We start from the raw sequence: 20,725 nt of genomic DNA, 5'->3' as shown, positions 1-20,725 counted from the left end.
TTACACATGACAAGTGCCTGCAACCCGCATCCCCAAACATAAACATGTACCACCTCAGGGCATAGGTCGTAAACAACGCACACAGGGACCGCAATCAGAGCAAAACATAAGCAGAAGCTCACTATAGAGCGACCTCTCCCTAGCAGTCCCCAAACAAAGTTTAAGCATGTACCATAAAAAAAATTGATGCTGTTAAAAAAAAAGATTATCGCACCAGTTCTTAGAGTAATACTATACATGTAACTGAAACGACGTGTTTTTCCATTTTTTTATGTGTCCAACCTTGTAATAAAACAAAGCATCTTGAAAAATAAAGAATAAAAAAAAAAAATAAGACCCAAAGGGGAAAAATGGGAGATGAGATACTCAAAAGTGGGGATAAACACAGAAGGGGGCAAGAAAATCAAAAGAGAAGTTAAGAGAAACAGGTGAAGATGCATTCTTTTTTTGCAGTGGGTGGATACATCTTGACCTGTGCCTCCTGCTTTCCCTGTAACTCGGTTTCTACAGCACAGGAGTCTATGCCAAATAGTTAATTAACAGGTGAGAGACGTCTTATTAAAGGCACACTATAGTCACCAGCACCACTACAGTTTAATGTAGTGGTTCTGGTGTCTAATGTTTAATGTAGTGGTTCTGGGGTCAATAGCCTGTCCCTGAAAACTGAGCACTGTAAATGCTGCCTCTTCAGAGAAAAGCCAGTGTTTACATTGCTGCCTAAGAATACCTCTAGGGGCAGTCACTCAGACGGCCACTAGTGCTGCTTCCTAGTCCAGTGCTGCACAGTGTGCAAGACCTATGTTGAATGTCTCCACGTCTCTATTGGGCTGGCATAGAATTTTTTCAAGGGCTGCTTTTCGTTCCCAGTCCAGCCCTGACTTCGAGCTTTAATGTTTCGGAACTCTGAATTTTCCTCACACACACTGCAAGCATCCATGGGAACAGGATTGATAACAAGCAAACATCAAGGCTGTAAAGACAAAACATAATACACCTACTGGTAATTTGCCTCTGTTTAGGATACCAGTCAAATAGTTCTTGGCTTGCTGTAGTTTTGGCTCGCTGCTTTCCATTAATGGAGTGGAGGATTTCAGTTTGGCAACATTTTCTTTCAGGCATAGTTCAAGCTGCGCCTCTGCGAGTAGAAGATTGGTAAAGTCATCTGGAAAGGTAAGAGTTAAAAAGAAATCAGTACAATTAGATCTACTTTCTGTGTCCGGAAGAGTCGTATCCCTGCACCTCTGAACTGGTTCTCGCCTGAGTAAGCGACTTGGAAAGCGGTTTTGCAAAAACTAATTTGTTCCAATTAAGAAAGGTGAAAGGTGAAAGAGGTATTTCAGGCTGTTAATCTGTAAACACGCACTGCTTCTTAATAGGTTGACAAATGAAAACTAACACATTAAAGGAACACACTTCACAAGAACGTCCATGTTTAGTGTAAGCAATGAGTTAGGAGAAAAGTGGAATCATTAAAGACATATCCCATCCAGATTATGGATTCTTCAATCTTCTTCCCTTTGGAAAACATTATAGGAGTCTGTATTGTAAGACCCGTAGGTTTGGGGATAGTTTTGTTCCCTCTGTGGTGATGTTTTTGAACTCAACCTATAAGCAATAGTTTGCTAAGAATATAATTGCATTAAAGGGACACTATAGTTACCAGAACAACTAGAGCTTAATATAATTGTTCTGGTGTGAAATCATTCCTTGCATTCCTTTTCAGATAAAAGGCAGTGTTTACATTTCCCCCTAGGGACACCTACAAGTGGCCACTCCTCAGATGGCTGCTAGAGGTGATTCCTGGGGCAGTGCTGCACAGTGTGCAGCACTGCTGTTTAGCGTCTCCACATGGAGAAGCTGAATTTTACTCATAGAGAAAGATTTGTGTTCCTGACCTTATAGTGTTCTTTTAAGTTTTAGTCATACTAGTTTGTTTGCAGAAGGATACATTAGGCTTTATTGATTGTGTTTTGGATTTTATATGGTGGCACTATTATAATGTGAAGGTATACTTAGGCTTGAAATTGGTAGCAATGTAGTAGGATTGTATTCTTAAGTATCAGGAAAATCAATTATTACTGTAAAGCTTAGACTGAAAGTACATAGTTTATAAAATAGTATTTTAAATTACTCTGCATATCTGCTCAGAGGCCAACTCTGTTTTATTGCCCTTGTTTGTACATGGTACAATGGCAATAAAGTTGAATCTGAATCTGATCTAGTGCATTACACAGGTAGCATGGCTTAAACAAAATAAATAAATGTAAAGAAATTCAAAATCAATGATCTTTATTTGACCAAAGCTGCTGCACTTGAATGTGCAATTGTCAGCAGCAGACAAACCCTCCATGTCCTGGGAGATGGTCATGCTTGTCTGTGGGGTCTGATCTTGTCCCAAATATCTCAGCAACTGTTCCACTTGTCTACCTTTTGTATTTGTCTGTGTATATTGTACGTCCTCCACTAATTGTACAGCGCTGCGGAATCTGTTGGTGCTTTATAAAAACCAGTAATAAATAAATTAAAAAGGTGGAACAGTTTAATAAACAGACACCAGCCTTACTGCAGCCATTACCAGTTTACGTGCTGTGAGCAGTTATCTTATGAACCACTGACCATGCATGAGTGCGGCCATGGGGAGGAGAGATGTGCGCCCTAGTTGTGCATGCAGAGTGCGCACGCCATGCATACAAGAAGAATGGATCTCAGAAATAAAAAATCGTCCTTTGACATCTCAGAACCGGGGGTCGGAATCTCTGCACCTTTCATCAACTTTTAGCAGGTAGATAGAATGCTGATTACACTCTTCACCATAGCCTTTGCAATGATGCAAAGTAGTTATGGTGCTTTGAGTAACTCCTTAAAAGTCAAGGCACTCATCGGTTAAAATTACATACTGCCTCCCTCCCGTGCACAAATGTTGGTGGTATAATTAACTTCCAATGATTTCTTCGCCCTGAGGACAGCATAGGCTAAACATTACACAAATTGATTAAATTTCTCATAAACGTCATGTCTAAATGTCTGCTAATAACCATTACTGATATGCACCAATTACTTCAGATAAACAAGATTTGGCTTTCATTTGTAAGAACAGGCAGATTACTACTCTTATTTCTTAACGTGCACCTTTCATGATACATTACCTAACGTCTACTCTGATACATTACCTAACGTCACATAAGACAGTATCAGATTTAATCTACATATTGTGTAGCAGAATTCTTAGTAAACATATATATTAAAAAATATAAAATTCTCCTCCCCTTGCTTGTCAATCAGTTCTCAGTTTGGCTATGCAGACAATTGATTGAAAGGCTAGGACAGCAATTGGTTCTCCTTTTCTAGATTAGAATTCTTTGTCAGAAGAATATAGGAACAAAGTATCTCATATGCCAACGCACTGGTAAAGATAATAGAAGGCTGGCATCTTAGGGGACGAGCGCTTCCTGCTTTGATCAGGTTCCCGAGTGGGGCCAATAGTACAAGACATGGACGAAGGTAGGACAGGATGAGTAGTGGGTATTACACCTACATTAACACTCAGAACCCTGGCATCATGGTGGCTGCAGCACTGCTGGGGGGAGGGAATTAAATAGTTATGAAATTAGAACTATCATGTATCTTTATGAAAACTCTATATTCATTGCCTAAGCGGCTGTATGCAACAAGTAAACAGACAGGTTAACTTAACATATTTTGCAAATAGTTTCTTATTCTTTCGTAGAGTAATTTTCAGACATGGCCTTAAGGATACACTTTGTACCATTTTAGATATATTACTACTAGATTGCTATGTGACTTGCCTTAGTTATTCCTATAGGGTATATAGTCTAAATATTTCAGTCTGAAAATGTGTCTCTTTACGTACAATTATCTTTTTTGTCCAAACTATTTTGTATGCACCATGGCCTGTCCGTGTTTTCATTTACAAAAAAAATGTGGAGTGCCAGACTTTAAATGAGTTGCAGGTCTCCCAGCCATCCCGATTTCAGCAGGACAGTCCCTAATTTAGGGTCCTGTCCCACCTTACCAACTTTGTACCCAGATAGCATTGAGCAAGCACATGTAGAAGTGCTCACACTATGGTCAGGGCACCTGGACCTGTAGAGAGCACTGAAACAGCACTCTCTACATTGTTGAGACTGGTGGGTCAGCCTGCTTGATTGGCAGGCAGTCTGGCATTGATGCCAGGTGGGCATGCCAGTTTTTTGGGCAGACACGCACCCCTTTTGGGTGTGTCTGCTCCCTGTGGGGTGGTGCTGTTGAGAATCCTTTGTGTGGTGCCATTGTATCAGTAGCCACCCCCCTTTTGTTCATGGATGTACCTAACCTGCATAGTACACATGTGAAATATTTACCGATACACAAAAATATTCCCCATCCCTATGTACAACATTTTATCCAATTTTTATTTTCTTGTTTTACTGCCATACCTTCTATTTACAAAACACAGCAGCTGCAAAAAAAAAATGAACAAAGGGACGGAACCAAATAAATAATCTTTTATTGTACTAGAGATGTATAGCAGAGCTGAATCTTTGCATATATTAATTTCTACTGCCATGAATGAGAGATCACAGACATATTTCCGTATAAATATGGGATATACTGCAAACCTTCCATTTAATGGATGCAGTCACAAACCGTGGCCTCTGTTTGTGCATTTCCATAGTGTCGCAACAATAACATATGAACATCTTTTACATTTACAGTATGAACATAAATACACTAAAGTACCGATACTCTGCCTTAAAATTGGCAAAAATTCCTAAAATATCTGAACACATTAAATAATATAATATAATGTAAATTACTTTTGTAAATGTTATTACTGCATATATTTTAAAGGGACACTATAGTCACCTGAACAACTTCAGCTTAATGAGGTTGTTCAGGTGAGAACTATAGCTCCCTGCAGCCTCTCTCGTGTAAACACTGTATTTTCTAAGAAAATACAGTGTTTACATTGAAAGCTAGGAACACCTCCAGTTGCAGTCACTCAGAGTGAACCAGAGGGACTTCAGAGTTGATGGAGGCATAATAGGGACTGTTCCCCCTACATAGGGTCACTTGGCAGGACTGCTATTAGCTTACAGTGAAAAACTTTTTTTTCTTTTTAAAGGCACGCTATAGTGACACCAGATATGAGTGGCAAAGTGCACTTGCAGAGGTTGGCAGAGTACACCCTGAAGGCCTGACACCCGCTTTAAGGACACTGACTGCTATTAGCTTACAGTGAAAAACTTTTTTTCTTTTTAAAGGCACGCTATAGAGACACCAGATATGAGTGGCAAAGTGCACTTGCAGAGGTTGGCAGAGTACACCCTGAAGGCCTGACACCCGCTTTAAGGACACTGACTGCTATTAGCTTACAGTGAAAAACTTTTTTTATTTTTAAAGGCACGCTATTGTGACACCAGATATGAGTGGCAAAGTACACTGGCAGAGGTTGGCAGAGTACACGCTGAAGGCCTGACACCCAGACGCTTGCAGACAACTAACTGCTATTAGCTTACAGTGAAAAACTTTTTTTCTTTTTAAAGGCACGCTATTGTGACACCAGAAATGAGTGGCAAAGTACACTGGCAGAGGTTGGCAGAGTACACGCTGAAGGCCTGACACCCAGACGCTTGCAGACAACTAACTGCTATTCAATCTATTATAGTGAAAAACTATTTTTTGTTTTTAAATGCAAGCTTAAGCTATTGTGACACCAGATATGAGTGGTGGCACTGGGCAACTGGGCACAGTATCCACTGTGATCCTGACACAGAAGCTGGCAGACAGGCAACTGCAATTACATTAAACAAAAAAAAGAAAGCAGACTGATGTTCTAGCCCTAAAAAGGGCTTTTTGGGGTGCTGTCCTTACAGCAGAGATCAGATGAGTCCTTCAGGACTGTAGTGGACATTGAATACCCGAGCCTAGCTATCAATTTCCCTATCAAATGAGCAGCAGCTACACTTTCCCTCCTCTATCTAAGAATGCAGCTTCAGAATGAATCTAAAATGGATGCTGTACAGGAAGTGGGAGGGTCTGGAAGGGAGGGTCTGCTGCGTATTTGCTGGAATGTGTCTGCTGACCGTGAGGCACTGGGTCAAAGTATACTCAATGATGACAAATAGGGGGCGGATCGAACCGCGCATGTGTTTGCCCGCCGTGGCGAACGCGAACACGCTTTGTTCGCCAGGAACTATTCAACAGCGAACAGTTCGGTACATCACTACCTGTGATATGATTACTGAACATAATGGGAAATATAATTAGCACAGACAGAGAAATACAGTTTTATAAAACATATCACAGGGACCCCAAAACATGCAATAACCCCATATAAAGTAGATCCTCAGAACCGGGGGATCTGGGTGAACCACATATCCAAAATTTGGAAAATACAGATTAATGCAGATTCCGCAGAACATATACAGATTATATAAAAAATAATTACTGTATAATGTGTCCCCTGTTGTATAGTTTAAAACTACTGCACGATGTCTTTGTGCACCAAATACCAGCGAGATGGCACCGTGTAGACAAGTCACAACAGTGTCTGTGAGTTAAAATGGCCGCCATCCATTGTTCTCACCATGTGCTTCATCCATTGTTCTCACGATGTGCCTCTGATACATGAAATGGTGGCCACCCAGTAACTCCACAGTATGTCCCCAGTTGGTTATTAAAGGGCCAGTAGCAGCATAATACAATACAACATGATCAAACCCTGTATTTACAGGGTCAAATCTCCCAGGGGCCATAGTCAGCAAGCAGGAGACGGGCAAACAGGCTTCTCCAATGCCCAGTGGCAAGGTTGGTTCCGCCACATGGGGGTTGTCCCGGTCCCCGCCGAACCAAGCTGCCTCAGCCTCAGCCTCATACATCTCAGAGGGTCCAGCAGCCCTCACAAGCTGAACAAGTGCGGAGGTCTCCAAGATGGTGAACGTATCAGATCCAGCTACAAGCGGCATGCAGCTGCAGCAGCCTGACACAATAGCCCCCAGTACTAGAGCAATGGACACTCTTGAAGCAATTTTTGACCAATTCTGGGCTAAGCTGCTGGCTCGCATAAGGCCGGCAAAGGCTACAAGTATACCAACCAAAAGGGATCTAGTTCGCAGCAAGTGGAGGCCTGGGAAACCTCTCAAGGGTGCAACGTTGTCCCCCGCTTCAGAAACCCACACAAGATACCCATCTGGGCTGAGAGTGACAAGGGCTACAACCCACAGGTCACAAACGCAGAGGGCCACAAGGCTCAAACGACGACACACAACTGTAACACGCAGGGCCCAACGCATCATCCCGACCGGGAAGACGCTGGACCTCAGTGGATCCCAGGCTCTTCGCAAGAGGGTACCAGCTCTCCCACAGCACTGGGGCTGGAAGGGCATCTCACCTACACAATGCTGCACTGCTCCCTAAAGCGGCCTGAACCTGATCAAGAGACATGACCCCCGCAGGGGTGTCGGATGACTGCTCCGCTTACCAACTCGAGGGGCCGGCCTGGTAACCCACTACTTGGGTCTGCTAAAGTACCACCACGGACTCCTTCTCAAACTATACGGTAGATGGCGCCAATTCGGTAGGTTCAAATGCTCCAACCACTTTACTCCGTTTTCTACGTTTTCTGTGTTTTATACATGTCTATCTCTTCTGAAACCACTTACATGCCTTCAGTACTGAAGTTTTTAGTCACCTATAGTTAAACAGCTAATCTGCTCATGTGCTGCTTACTAGTTTATAGTGTATGTTTGATGGGTCAATAACTGCATGCAGGGCATATCTAACTATCATTTGGAGGGAGCCTAGGAGGTTATGGCATGCAGGATGTATGGGGATTAATTGGTGCATAGAGAATAGCCTCCACATGACATTCTCCCATCCTCTATCCATAAGTGTGGTGTACTGTTATATCATATTGGCATCGGCCTACTGCTCCACGATTAACCTAATGTGGCCTACGACTCCTTCTCAGGAGCATGTAAAGAGCTTACTTCTCTCGCCTACAATAAGCTTGTTTATAATATAAAAAATTGTGCATGTACTCTCGGTTACCCCAAATATAAAGCGTGTTGCTATGCCTGAGGATTGCCGCTGGGGTTCCTCAAACTTGTTTGTACTATTTTTATGCATTGAAAAAATACAAAATTTTAAAAAGACACTTGCTCAAAAAATGACACCTATGTCCTCCCACAATGCTCTGCGTGCAGGTAATTGTGGTTCTATAAAACAAGACTCAATCAAGTTTCTCACTCAATGTATTTTAAATACTTTGATTAGCTTGCACCTTCTGAACACACCTCTCCCATCTTTGGTTTTGGAGAGAGCTCACGATATGGCAGTGCACACCATATATAATGAATATGAAATGATAAACAAAGGCCTGGCTGTGGCAAGAATGAGGATGTAAGGCGGGGAGGATCTGGGAACTTCCCAAAAAGTGGCAACAAGTAATGTGACAACTCATCAGCCCTGTCCACTGGAAATTCAAAACACCACCTACTCACGGACTACAGATGTGGACTACACAACCTGGGCCTTGCTGTTGGCACTGTTTAACCCAACTGGGGAAGCTGCCAGTTAGGAGGTGTCCTATCAGGGCAGTTACCCAAACCCATTACTTCATGTGTGCAGAGATCAGTAGTAATCTGCCTTCAAGCAAGGGCTTGGTTTGGCTCATTCTTTAATTTCAGTGACTGAGCACACACAAGCTTCCAGTGGAACGTTTACGTATATTGCTCAACAACCAGTGCATGGTCTGAATATAGAACGAAACTGAATTGATTAAAAAGCAAACAATATGGCTATGTCGCTGGCTGGCAGTGAACGGGTTAAAAAAGGGTTGTGCTTGTAAGAGTTATAAAAGTGATCACGCTTTGAGTAAATATCCAAAGTTCATTGTGCAACTGATGTTTGTTTTGCAATTTTTAATGTCCAGGATGAATGGGCCAAAGAACACGAAATATTTTTTTTTAACAAACTCACACAGTTTTTCCTTCAAATATATAACACATACTTTTGAATAAAGCAATAAGTGAAGAGGCGTGGAGAAAGACAAGCATCCAAGTTGGCAGCTGTAACTCTTTCCTGACTCTTTCATGACAGTAAAGTACATTATATATTTGCTGCCAATCAGTTTCCCGACGGTAACTCCTTTACACACAAATCCCTCGCCCACAGCTTAGTTTGTACATTCATTCAACACATTTTTATTATTCCTTCCCAGATGACTTCTCCCCCTCTGTCTCGCTGGCTGTAACCTATTAGAGGGAATGAAGAGGGGGACTCTGCTTTTTGGTTCTAGCAAAAAGAAAAAAACAAAAACAAAACACAAATGTTAAACCGTTTAAAAATGCCAGGAGATGGTTATGTTTTCAGAAACGTGGGCAAATACTGTACATCTGAATTGAACAAAATGGCAAGATGAAAAATTCTCTAAATGGAATCACACAACTCTTCTCTAAATGGAATCACACAATATAACTGTTTATTTGAGTCAGTTGGATAATTTATAGGGTAATAAAAGTTTTCCTTAACGGGAATCTCCAAGAACCAAAACAACATTTGCTGTTTGTATGGGTTACGACGCACGAATATCCACTATTTCAGCGATTACGTTATGGGACTCATAAAAGTCGCAGTCCCTGTAACTATGAAGTATAAATACATTTATGGTGTTTGTCACAGGCTCTGTAAACCAACCGTCTCTATATATATATACACACAACTTAAGCAAGCACTGCCTGTTCACAAACAGCAATGAGAAGTTGTTAAAAATGGGGTATCCAAGATTCAGCCACATCACTCAATTAAAACAGAAAGCTCAAAGGGTTACTCATGTTCTCTGGATACTGGGAATGACATTATGATGTTGCAGCCGTGAGGATAGGCTTAGAATACTCAAAAATGGAAACTAGCGGAATTTCACCCATAGCTTCCTAGCACAATAAGCTGTATTGGTTATGGTGTCCTTTTAAGAAACAGAGCAGTTTTAGTCTAGATGTAAAAAAAAAAGGGCACAGCACATTACTACATATATTTAGGTAACTTTAAAGGAACACTCTAGGCACCCAGACCACTTCAGCTTAATGAAGTGGTCTGGGTGCCAGGTCCAGCTAGGGTTAACCCATTTTTTTTTATAAACATAGCAGTTTCAGAGAAACTGCTATGTTTATAAATTGGTTAAGCCTTCCCCCTAATCCTCTAGTGGCTGTCTCATTGACAGCCGCTAGAGGCGCTTGCGTGATTCTCACTGTGAAAATCACAGTGAGAGCACGCAAGCGTCCATAGGAAAGTATTGTAAATGCTTTCCTATGCGACCGGCTGAATGCACGCGCAGCTCTTGCCGCGCATGCGCATTCAGCCGACGGGGCGGAGAGGAGGCGGATAGGAGGAGGAGAGCTCCCCGCCCAGTGCTGGAAAAAGGTAAGTTTTACCCCTTTTCCCCTTTCCAGAGCCGGGCGGGAGGGGGACCCTTGGGGTGGGGGCACCCTCAGGGCACTATAGTGCCAGGAAAACGAGTATGTTTTCCTGGCACTATAGTGGTCCTTTAACCCCTTAAGGACACATGACGTGTCTGACATGTCATGATTCCCTTTTATTCCAGAAGTTTGGTCCTTAAGGGGTTAAAGTCAATTATTCTGGCTTATTCTGGCTTATATTTCCCTACTCAACACAAATCTCCGTTTATTGAATAAGCATGTCCCTCCTTCGCAGGTGTTGGCAGACAGATCCCACTAACCGCAATTTACTCATCTGAGACTGGAGAGGAAGTAGCAGCGAAGCAACTGAATGTTTTGTTTCGATCAGACACATATTCAAATAAAGACTTTGTGTCATGTAATGTGAATAAAATATTAAGATAGTGGACAACAAATGGAGTATTGTTCCCTATGGGAAGTAGGCTTTTAATATATAAATAGCCATTGTCAATAAGTAACTTTTTACTCACTAGTACAGATCTAATAACTGCACCTATTGTTCTGGTATATGAAAGTATGTAAACACAAGTTCTATACCAACTGCTGTGTTATGCAACATGAGAAAAATAAGTAGCAACATTCAGTATAATGCAAACTTTGCAAACTTTGCATTTTTAAAATTGCTGTCACTCTATAAGATGTATAAATATGATCGTACACCCCTTTAATAGTGCATTATGTCAGCTCCTCCTTTTCCTCTGAATGTACAAAGTTTTACACATTTATCAGTTTTGGTATGTTTAATTAGTTCAGATTTTTCTTAGACTTTTCTATAAAATAAATTTCGTTTGGGAGCTTGGACACCAGTTCAGTTGACGGTTTGGCTACTCCAAATATCGTCCATGAAAAATATTTATCGAAATGATTTGTATGAAAAGGAAAAGGAAAGGGGACAAAATGGGCCGATCAGTGTACTGCAAAATGTATACATAATATACATATTAGGTATATATTTTGCAGTGCGCTTATAGGTGCCATTTGGTTCACAGAACAAGTGAAAAGAGTAACCAATAGAGGAAAATACAGGAGGAACAGTAAAAAAAAATCTATATTTATATATTATACAGTATCTCACAAAAACCGTGACATCCAGACGGTCAGACGTGGTCACCCCAGAAGTGCCCAACAGGGAATTTGAACGTGGGTTGTTCGTGTCCTGGGCCTTCAATACTTCCTCTAAGCCACAGCAGATTCTGTTCTTTCGAATATGTTCTATCTTTGTACCTGGCTTTCTCTACAGCACTTGGGGGCTGGACTCCATCTGTGGCTGATACCTGTGCTTCACCTGAGCCAGATCGCTAATCAAAACTCACTTTTGTTGCCAATGGTTTAGAGTAGACATTAATGGCTGTGGGAGTTATTTGGGGGGGGGGGGGGGCGGCAATTTGACACTGTTATACAGGCTGTACACTTACTACTTTACATTGTAGCAGAGTGTCATTTCTTCAGTGTTGTCGCATGAAAAGATATAATAAAATATTTACAAAAATGTGAGGGATGTACTCATTCTTGTGAGATACTGTATATGTATAATACATTTAGATTATTTTACTTGCACACGTGGCTCAGGCAGCCTGAAATTCTGTTCTGGAATGCCTAATGTGAGTCCTTTGCAAACGTTAGGTCTGTCCATTTGATTGGACTGTAACCCAGAAGACCATGACTCAGTGTTGATGGCAAAGAAGGAGAACTTGGCCTGGCGCTGAATTCCAGGTTTTGTGTTAACTACAAAAATCAAGCTGGATTAGCCCTTTCACATAAGACACCTACCAAAACACAAAGCTGCTTTGGGATGAATCAGCTGGCTAAAAGGTAAGATCGACGACTGGGATAGTGGGAGGAATAACCATATGGAATGCATAATGTCAAAGTCTGGTGGATCAGAGTTAAGACTGCAACTATGTTTCACCTGATTCTTCCAAGACTCTCCATGAACCCAAGCCCAGTTAGTATTGATAATCTGTTCCCCTCCAAAAAAAAAAATCCAAGTTCATTTTTCTATTGCACATTACATTTTTGTTGTGGACTCTGTCATTCACAGCTGCAGTTTATAGGGAAGGAGTTTTATCTTGGCATTCGTTAATATACAATGAACTGGAAATGATTATTTAGTCTAGCCACAGCAGAGGGCTGGGCTGCCGCTTTACGTGTTTAGAGAGCCCATTTTTACAAACCTTGCCAGGAACAATAAGATGTAGTGATTACAATGAGTAGAGTGACTTTAAAATAACTGTATAGGCAAAATAATGCATAACCCTTTTCCTCCTTACAGTAAACCTACTGTCACTAACTGCTTTTTTCCCTAAATAGTTTAAAAATGAGCTTTAGTATTACTTATTTTAATCTTTACTATGATCATATATGAAGTGTCCCTTTAAAGGGACACTATAGCCACCTGAACAACTTTAGCTTAATGAAGCAGTTTTGGTGTATAGAACATGCCCCTGCAGCCTCACTGCTCAATCCTCTGCCATTTAGGAGTTAAATCCCTTTGTTTATGAACCCTAATCACACCTCCCTGCATGTGACTTGCACAGCCTGCCATAAACACTTCCTGTAAAGAGAGCCCTATTTAGGCCTTCTTTATTGCAAGTTCTGTTTAACCCCTTAACACCGCAGCCAAATGTACAAGTTGTGAACGAAACAAAACGTAAACAAAACCTGGCATTTGCGCTATATGTCTGTCCAACCGTAATTCACCTCTTTCATATTAAATGCACCCCCCCTTATTATATATCATTTTATTCAGGGGAAACAGGGCTTTCATTTAATATCAAATATTTAGCTATGAAACATAATTTAATATGAAAAAAATGGGACAAAATAAGATTTTTTTTTATTTTTTTCGTTCTACATGACATTTTAACTGTCAATGTCATAATACTGTTTGCTTTTACTGCAATAAAATACACATATTTGTATTCAGCAAAGTCTCACGTGTAAAACAGTACCCCCTATGTACAGGTTTTATGGTGTTTTGGGAAGTTACAGGGTCAAATATAGCGTGTTACATTTGAAATTGAAATTCGCCAGATTGGTTACGTTGCCTTTGAGACTGTATAGTAGCCCAGGAAATAAATTTACACCCATAATGGCATACCATTTGCAATAGTAGACGACCCAAGGTATTGCAAATAAGCGATGTCCAGTCTTTTTTAGTAGCCATTTGGTCACAAACACTGGCCAAAGTTAGCGTTCGTATTTGTTTGTGTGTGAAAAATGCAAAAAACGCCAATTTTGGCCAGTGTTTGTGACTAAGTGGCTACTAAAAAAGACTGGACATACCCCATTTGCAATACCTTTGGTTGTCTACTATTGCAAATGGTATGCCATCATAGGGGTAATTTTCATTCTTGGGCTACCATAGGGTCATAAAGGCAACGTAAGCAATCTGGCGAATTTTAATGTGAAAAAAATTAAACACAAGCCTTATATTTGACGCTGTACTTTTTGAAAACACCATAAAACCTGTACATGAGGGGTACTGTTGTACTCAGGAGACTTCGCTGAACACAAATATTTGTGTTTCAAAACAGTAAAAAGTATTGCAGCAATAATATCGTCCCTGTAAGTGCTGTTTGTGCGTGAAAAATGAAAAAAACGTCACTTTTACTGGCGATATCATGATTGTAATACATTTTACTGTTTTGAAACACTAATATTTGTGTTCAGCGAAGTCTCCCGAGTAAAACAGTACCCCCCATGTACAGGTTTTATGGTGTCTTGGAAAGTTATAGGGTTAAATATAGTGCTAGCAAATTATATTCCCTATACTTTCGGCATGGGTGGTCAGGCAGGTCCCGCTAATTGTAATTAATTAGGATACCTAATTATGTAAAATTATTACATAAATATATGTGTAGAATTAATATATGTATATATATACATATGTGTATATATACGTATATATATATATATTTTTTTTTAATATTTTTATTTATATATAGGTATATATATAGTGATATATACGTATATATTTATGTATATAGATATATATATTATTTCGTTCTACGTGTATTTTGATATAAATATATATATATTAATATCACAATACAGTTAGAACGAAATAAAACACATCTATATATTTTTTAATATTTTATTTTTAATTATTTATTTTATTTTATTTTTTTACGTATTTACATATTTTTTTTTTTTATATTATTTATAAATATATATATATAACAATAATTATATATATATTTAATCTGTATCAGTCTACGTGTAATTTGTTATTAATATATATATATAATTATATATATATTAATATTAAAATACACCTAGACGGTGTATGTGTGTGTATGTATATGTGTATATATATACTTAGATCATATATATATAACATATATATATATGATCTAAGTATAAATTTTTTTTTTTACACTTTTAACATTATTTTTATTTTATTTTCAGCCAGCAGGGGGACCAACTGTCATTACAGTTGGTCCCCCTGCTGGCAATGCCTGAGCCAGCTATACCGGCCATGTGATTGTGAGGTCCTCGCAAGGACCTCACTCTCACATGACCGGGAGGCACCGGAGGAGGAAGATGTGCCGCGGGGGGGCTCCCTGGGAGTCCCCCCAACCGCGATCGCCGGCGTGGGACCGCCGGCGACCGGGTAAGTTACTAAAAACCGGAGGGCGTACTATTACGTCCGGCGGCGTTTAGAGCCGCTTTTAAAAGGACGTAATAGTACGCCCTCCGGACTTAAGGGGTTAATTAAGATTTTCTTATCCCCTGCTATGTTAATAGCTTGCTAGACCCTGCAAGAGCCTCATGTATGTGATTAAAGTTCAATTTAGATTGAGATACAATTATTTAAGGTAAATTAAATCTGTTTGAAAGTGAAACCAGGTTTTTTTTCATGCAGGCTCTGTCAATCATAGCCAGGGGAGGTGTGGCTAGGGCTGCATAAACAGAAACAAAGTGATTTAACTCCTAAATAACAGTGAATTGAGCAGTGCAATTGCAGGGGAATGATCTATACACTAAAACTGATTTATTTAGCTAAAGTAATTTAGGTGACTATAGTGTTCCTTTAATGACCTTCTGTTACTTTCATTCAGCATCTTGCCTTTGAAGGAAACCATTATAAATGATGCACTGGTGAGTGGTATACTAACCTTTTAGCAGAGATTCTTGGTCCCTACAGCCTGAAGCCAGGACTCCAATGATGAAATGGCAGAGGCAGAGATATGCAGACAGTGATAGGCTGAGGGCGTCAGCTTAGCGCTCTCAGCCAATCGCTCTCAGCCAATCGCTGCCCTAATCACTGGTATGGATTTCTTTAATTGGTGGTTGGGTTGCAGACTGCCGGGAACTGAGCAGGTAAACGCCCACAGACTACAGTAACCATAACCACTTCATTCTGTTGACGTAGTTTCTGTGCCTGCGGTGTTCATTTAATGGAAGTAGAGCCATCATCCACATTTCCAGCACTGTCTAGCAGAATAACCTTGGCAGGAAACTTGCTTGGATGTTCCTCCATAATTAAATCTGAAACTACAGTATGACCTTAGATCTAGAGAAATGTTCCATCTGGTACTTGGTGTAAGTACTTACGAAGTTTTTTTCATCAAAACATGGTTTTGCAAAAAATTCAGCAAGATGTAAAAAGTACTAATCTCCTCCAACTTCTACTGATGGGTGGGGAATCTTGCATTATGCATATATTCCAGTTGGAGTCCTATTATTAGATTCAAAGATTAGTCACTAAACCACTAAACATAACACAGGAAAATTACTAATGCATTTTACTACTAAATTTAATCAGTGATATTGCAGTGGACTTTGGAGACTGGATGATGGACCTAAATATTTTGTTTTTTTCGTTGCGTATATGTCTGAGGTTTATATTACAATTTAAAGGAAAATACTTACTTTAGGGGAAACGTAATGATTTGGTTTGGAAATGTATATATATTCATCGGTACAGGCTATTTTTCACAGAGCTATACTCCTATTAAAAGTTTAAACTTTTTTCAGCAACTTTTCATACAGAAACATTCAAGAGCAGACCAGACCTCCTCACAACAAAAAAAGAGGAGAATAATAGAGAAAATTTAAAATATATAAATATTTTTTTTCCTGACTTTTCTTGTTTAAGGGGACACTCCAGTGCCAGGAAAACAAACCGTTTTCCTGGCACTACAGGTCCCCTCTCCCTCCCAACCCCCATCTCAAGTTGCTGAAGGGGTTAAAACCTCGATGCTGGGTCAGGCTACGCCTACGCTCCTCCCCTGCCGACGTCAGCCAGCGGGGGAGACCTACTGCGCATGCGTGGCCGGCGGCGGGGGAGAGCTAATGCGCATGCGCGGCAATGCAGACCAAAGTGGTCTGGGTGCCTGGAGTGTCCCTTTAATGAAAACGGTCAGGGTTTACAGAAGTTTTGGTCAATCCATGAACAACTGCTCAGACATAAGGTGACCACCAAACAAGCCCACAGAACAGGGCTTTGGTGCCCTGAATTGTCTCATCCACAAATCATTTGTGTTTGCAACACTCACTGTTGAGTTCCAAACTGCTAACAGACACAATGTCATCACAAGAATGTATTTAGGGTAGTCTTTAATGTAACACCACCTAACAGCACACAAGCCCCTAAACAGCATGACAAGTGTCAGATGAAGTATTGAAATCTTTGGGTCTCTGGAGTGAGAAATCCATGTTTTCTAGACTCATGTGTCATCATCCAACAGTCCAACACATTAATCTAGATGTGGAGGATTACAGGAAAAATGATATGCCTAACTGTACAATGCCTATAGCAAAGTATGGTGCCTGAGAAATAACGGGATGTCTTTCATGTTTCTAGAACCTTAATGTTTATGACTTCTTAAAGGATCACTCCAGAAACCGAAAGTACTTTATGTGTAATAAGTGTGTCCTCTTTTTTTCATTTTACAAAAAGTGCAGATTTCAATAGAAATGGACACCAGGTCCAGTTACTTCCTGGTTTGTTTAACTCAGTTGGGCTAAACTCAAGAGGCATCAATTGCCCAGAGAACCTGTCTTGCAAAGACTTCTCATTGAGCTGCTCTGGGGAGTCTATGATTGGGCGGTTAGAAGGGTTGCTGATCTGTAGCTTTTGCAAGCTGTTTTTAGATATACTGCCAATGAATAAATGCATAATCAAATACATGCATGTTTTCCTTGAGGATATATCTACTGAATAGTGATTTATTGTATTTGGAAAATGGAGTGCCCATTTAATGTTACAACAAGCAATAACATTCTAGAAGATTTTGCACTTCTGATTTTTCTGTCACAATAATTGTGCTTAACGAGTTTGGGATAATTTGAAATACCATCTACTGGCTGAGAGTTGAGTCTGTTCTATATGTATTTTGTAATGAGATGTTTCAGGAACTGATGTCCATGTAATGAATATATAAATGCTGACTAAGGTGCAAATATACCTGTGTATATATGTGTAGTCTGGTAAACTGACTTTAGCCAATAACTATAGAACCTTTCCACTTGCATCGTACAAGACAATCCTGGAATAACCATTTCAACTCACTCCTTAGATTGTCCTTTTTCTAAAGTGATGAGTGACAGAGAATAAAGGATAACTTTTTACTTTGAAATCCAGTAGCTCTTATCTCTGTTTGATAGAGGATACAACCTATTATCAATAGGGAATTTCTGGCCTAAAGTGATGCAAGCATAAGTCCCTAGAACAGGGGCAGATCCAACGTCTTGAGCTGGGATGTACTGCTGGATTTGGGCAGAACTGCTGGACTACAAGCTTATTTAATGATCTGCTTGCATTGCATTGATAGTGATAGAGGGGAACTCTGTTGGGAGTGATACAATAATCCCTACATTTAGGTGTTATAGTGCTATAGAATTTTTGTCATTTCATGCGCTCATTGACATCGTGGGTCATGATTTCTCCTAAAAACGTAGCTATCAAAATGTAGGATTGGGGAAAGAAGTCAAACAGGAATTCACAATATATGCTCAGAGCTACATGGTTGACATGGTCAGATATAAGGTATGGGTGTAGCACGGATTTAGAAGTTAAAGAGAGGGATTATACATAGAGATAGGAGAGCAGTTATTAGGGTTAGGTCATGTAACAGGATACTTCAGAGCAGTGGCAGGTTTGTATAACACATGCAATAATTACATATATTATATACCTACCTAAGAAAGTTTCACAATCTTAATCTTTACAGACGATTTAGTGCAAAAACAGTCTCTTATTCAAGCTGTAAATGTGTATGACCAATGCATGTGTCATGGGTTTTTGGCTTTGTCACAAAGTAAGGAGAGGGAGAGAAATGAAAAAAAAAAAAAAAGAAAGTCAGGCATAAAGCCCAGAATGATATATCTTAAGATATATACAGGAAGAAAGCTTGTATCTCTTCCTTCCAAGCTAGGTCCTGCCAGGTCACCCAGCCTTACTATAATATACTCTGATCCAGGTAGGCAGGAACAAAGTAGAGCCCCTGGGTGTGGGTACAGGAAGCTGGCACAGTCACTCCAATCCAAAACAATCACTAAAACCTCTGTTTGTAACACAATGTCTAACCACAGTCACATTATACAAGCTTGCTGGGCATGCCGCAGTGTATCAGGGGTACATGATGTGTATAGTGAGCAGATAGATACACCAGGAATGATTTACTGCAAATGAATTCTGATAACAGAAAGGGTTTATTTTCTAGCACCCTCACAAGATCAGACGAAGCTTCCTGCCATGACAGGAAACATTGAACCATAAGACGGCTAACACACACACACACACACAAACACACACACACACACACACACACACTGTAGGTGTGGACCATCAGCCAAATACCATCACTACTGCACTCTGTGGGCTAGATAGTCACGTGACACTGAGAAACCTGTAAGTTAATAGCCAGCTACAATTACCCTCAGCCAAAGTCACTGCCCTGCCTAAGTGTCATGAGAGTTGCAGTCCAGATGATAACTGGAAGAATAAACCTACACAATTTAGTCCTGTTCTGTAATCACTGCGATTACACTGAGCCAACAAGCCGGATTGTGCAAGCTGATTTATTCTATGATTTGTAGAGAGGGCTCTCACACATTCTGCACAACCAGAGGTAATGAGATAACTCCAGGGCAGCGATGGTACTCCAGATGTTCCTGAACTACAATTCCCATGATGCTTAGCCTGCCTTCATCGATAGAGAACTATAGTTGAGAAATCTTTGGCTTGCCAAGACCAATGTCACCCAGCTCTGCTCTGAGAGGTGACCAGGTCCTGACATCAGCCTGCACTCACTGGAGTCAAGGAATGATTACTGTGAGCAGGAGGAGCTGTGACTCTGTAGCAATCTCACTCACCAGAGCTGCTGCTTTCCTGAGCCTTGGGGGAGAGCTGCCTGACCAGGCTATGAATCTTCTCCCACTGACACTCAGCCCTGCAGCGCTCTATCTCAGCCTCCAGCTTCAGATGGGAGAGGGATGATCTAGAAGCCATGGTCTCACATCCCAGTCACACAGTGAGAGAATCCAACTCTCTGCAACATTCTCAGCCCAGGCAGCTGCTTCCTCCTCCCCTCCTGTGTGCTCTACACTCACTCGCTGATTGGCTGCTGCAGTTGCAAAGCCTCTCTCTGATTGGTCCCTTCTATTTCCTTGGCCAGACACCTTGTTCTTGTATGTCTCAATGTATCACTACAGTTAGTGCCAGGCTGGTACAGACACAGCTAATTAACAGCTGTAATCAGGAGTTCACCTCACAAAGGTGCCCAACCCAAGTCAGACTGGCAAACCATACACTCTGCATTATATCACTCTGAGGAAGGGACCTCAGGGTTCTGAAAGCTTGCAAAATATCCCAATTTTATTCAACAAAAAGTGTATCACTGTTTTTTATATTACTCTCATTTAGAATGCTAAAATGGATGTGTTCTTTAGAGTGATTTGTGCACCAAAAGGTGTTTAATATGTGATTGTAATGATTAAATGGATATATGTGAAATATTACCTACAATAATACACCATTAATGTATGAAGCTATACCCTGCACAAAGTGTCTTGACAGTGTTAAATAAGCAATTCCACCACTACTATTAAATAGATTTTTGCACACTTTAATAGTATTTCTGTATCTGTTTTTTTTTTTTTGTCTGATTTTCTTGTCATTCTGTCAAGGCACTGCCTGGCATATGATGTAAATCACTCTAATCATGTGTCACTGTGCTTCTATGCCATTGAGGGAGGCACATTATGCGTATGATAGGATGACATACACAGAACCTGCA

General features: G+C 40.4%; 1 protein-coding gene across 1 annotated transcript in view; it reads right to left on the bottom strand.

Moving 5' to 3' along the window:
• TTC7A (tetratricopeptide repeat domain 7A) overlaps positions 1-19,985 on the bottom strand; it is a 324,338-nt gene extending 304,353 nt beyond the window's left edge. Inside the window, exons 1-2 of the mRNA XM_063443923.1 lie at positions 19,803-19,985; positions 999-1,162 (exon numbers count right to left, since the gene is read on the bottom strand). Coding sequence (XP_063299993.1) covers positions 999-1,162; positions 19,803-19,938 — 300 coding nt within the window. The 5' untranslated portion in view covers positions 19,939-19,985. The remainder of the gene's footprint in view (positions 1-998; positions 1,163-19,802) is intronic.
• Positions 19,986-20,725: the final 740 nt, after the last annotated feature.

This window comes from Pelobates fuscus, chromosome 2 (assembly GCF_036172605.1).
Source record: "Pelobates fuscus isolate aPelFus1 chromosome 2, aPelFus1.pri, whole genome shotgun sequence".
Lineage (NCBI taxonomy): Eukaryota > Metazoa > Chordata > Amphibia > Anura > Pelobatidae > Pelobates > Pelobates fuscus.
Note: the sequence above shows the minus strand (reverse complement) of the source record. Positions and strands in the feature narration are given on the sequence as shown.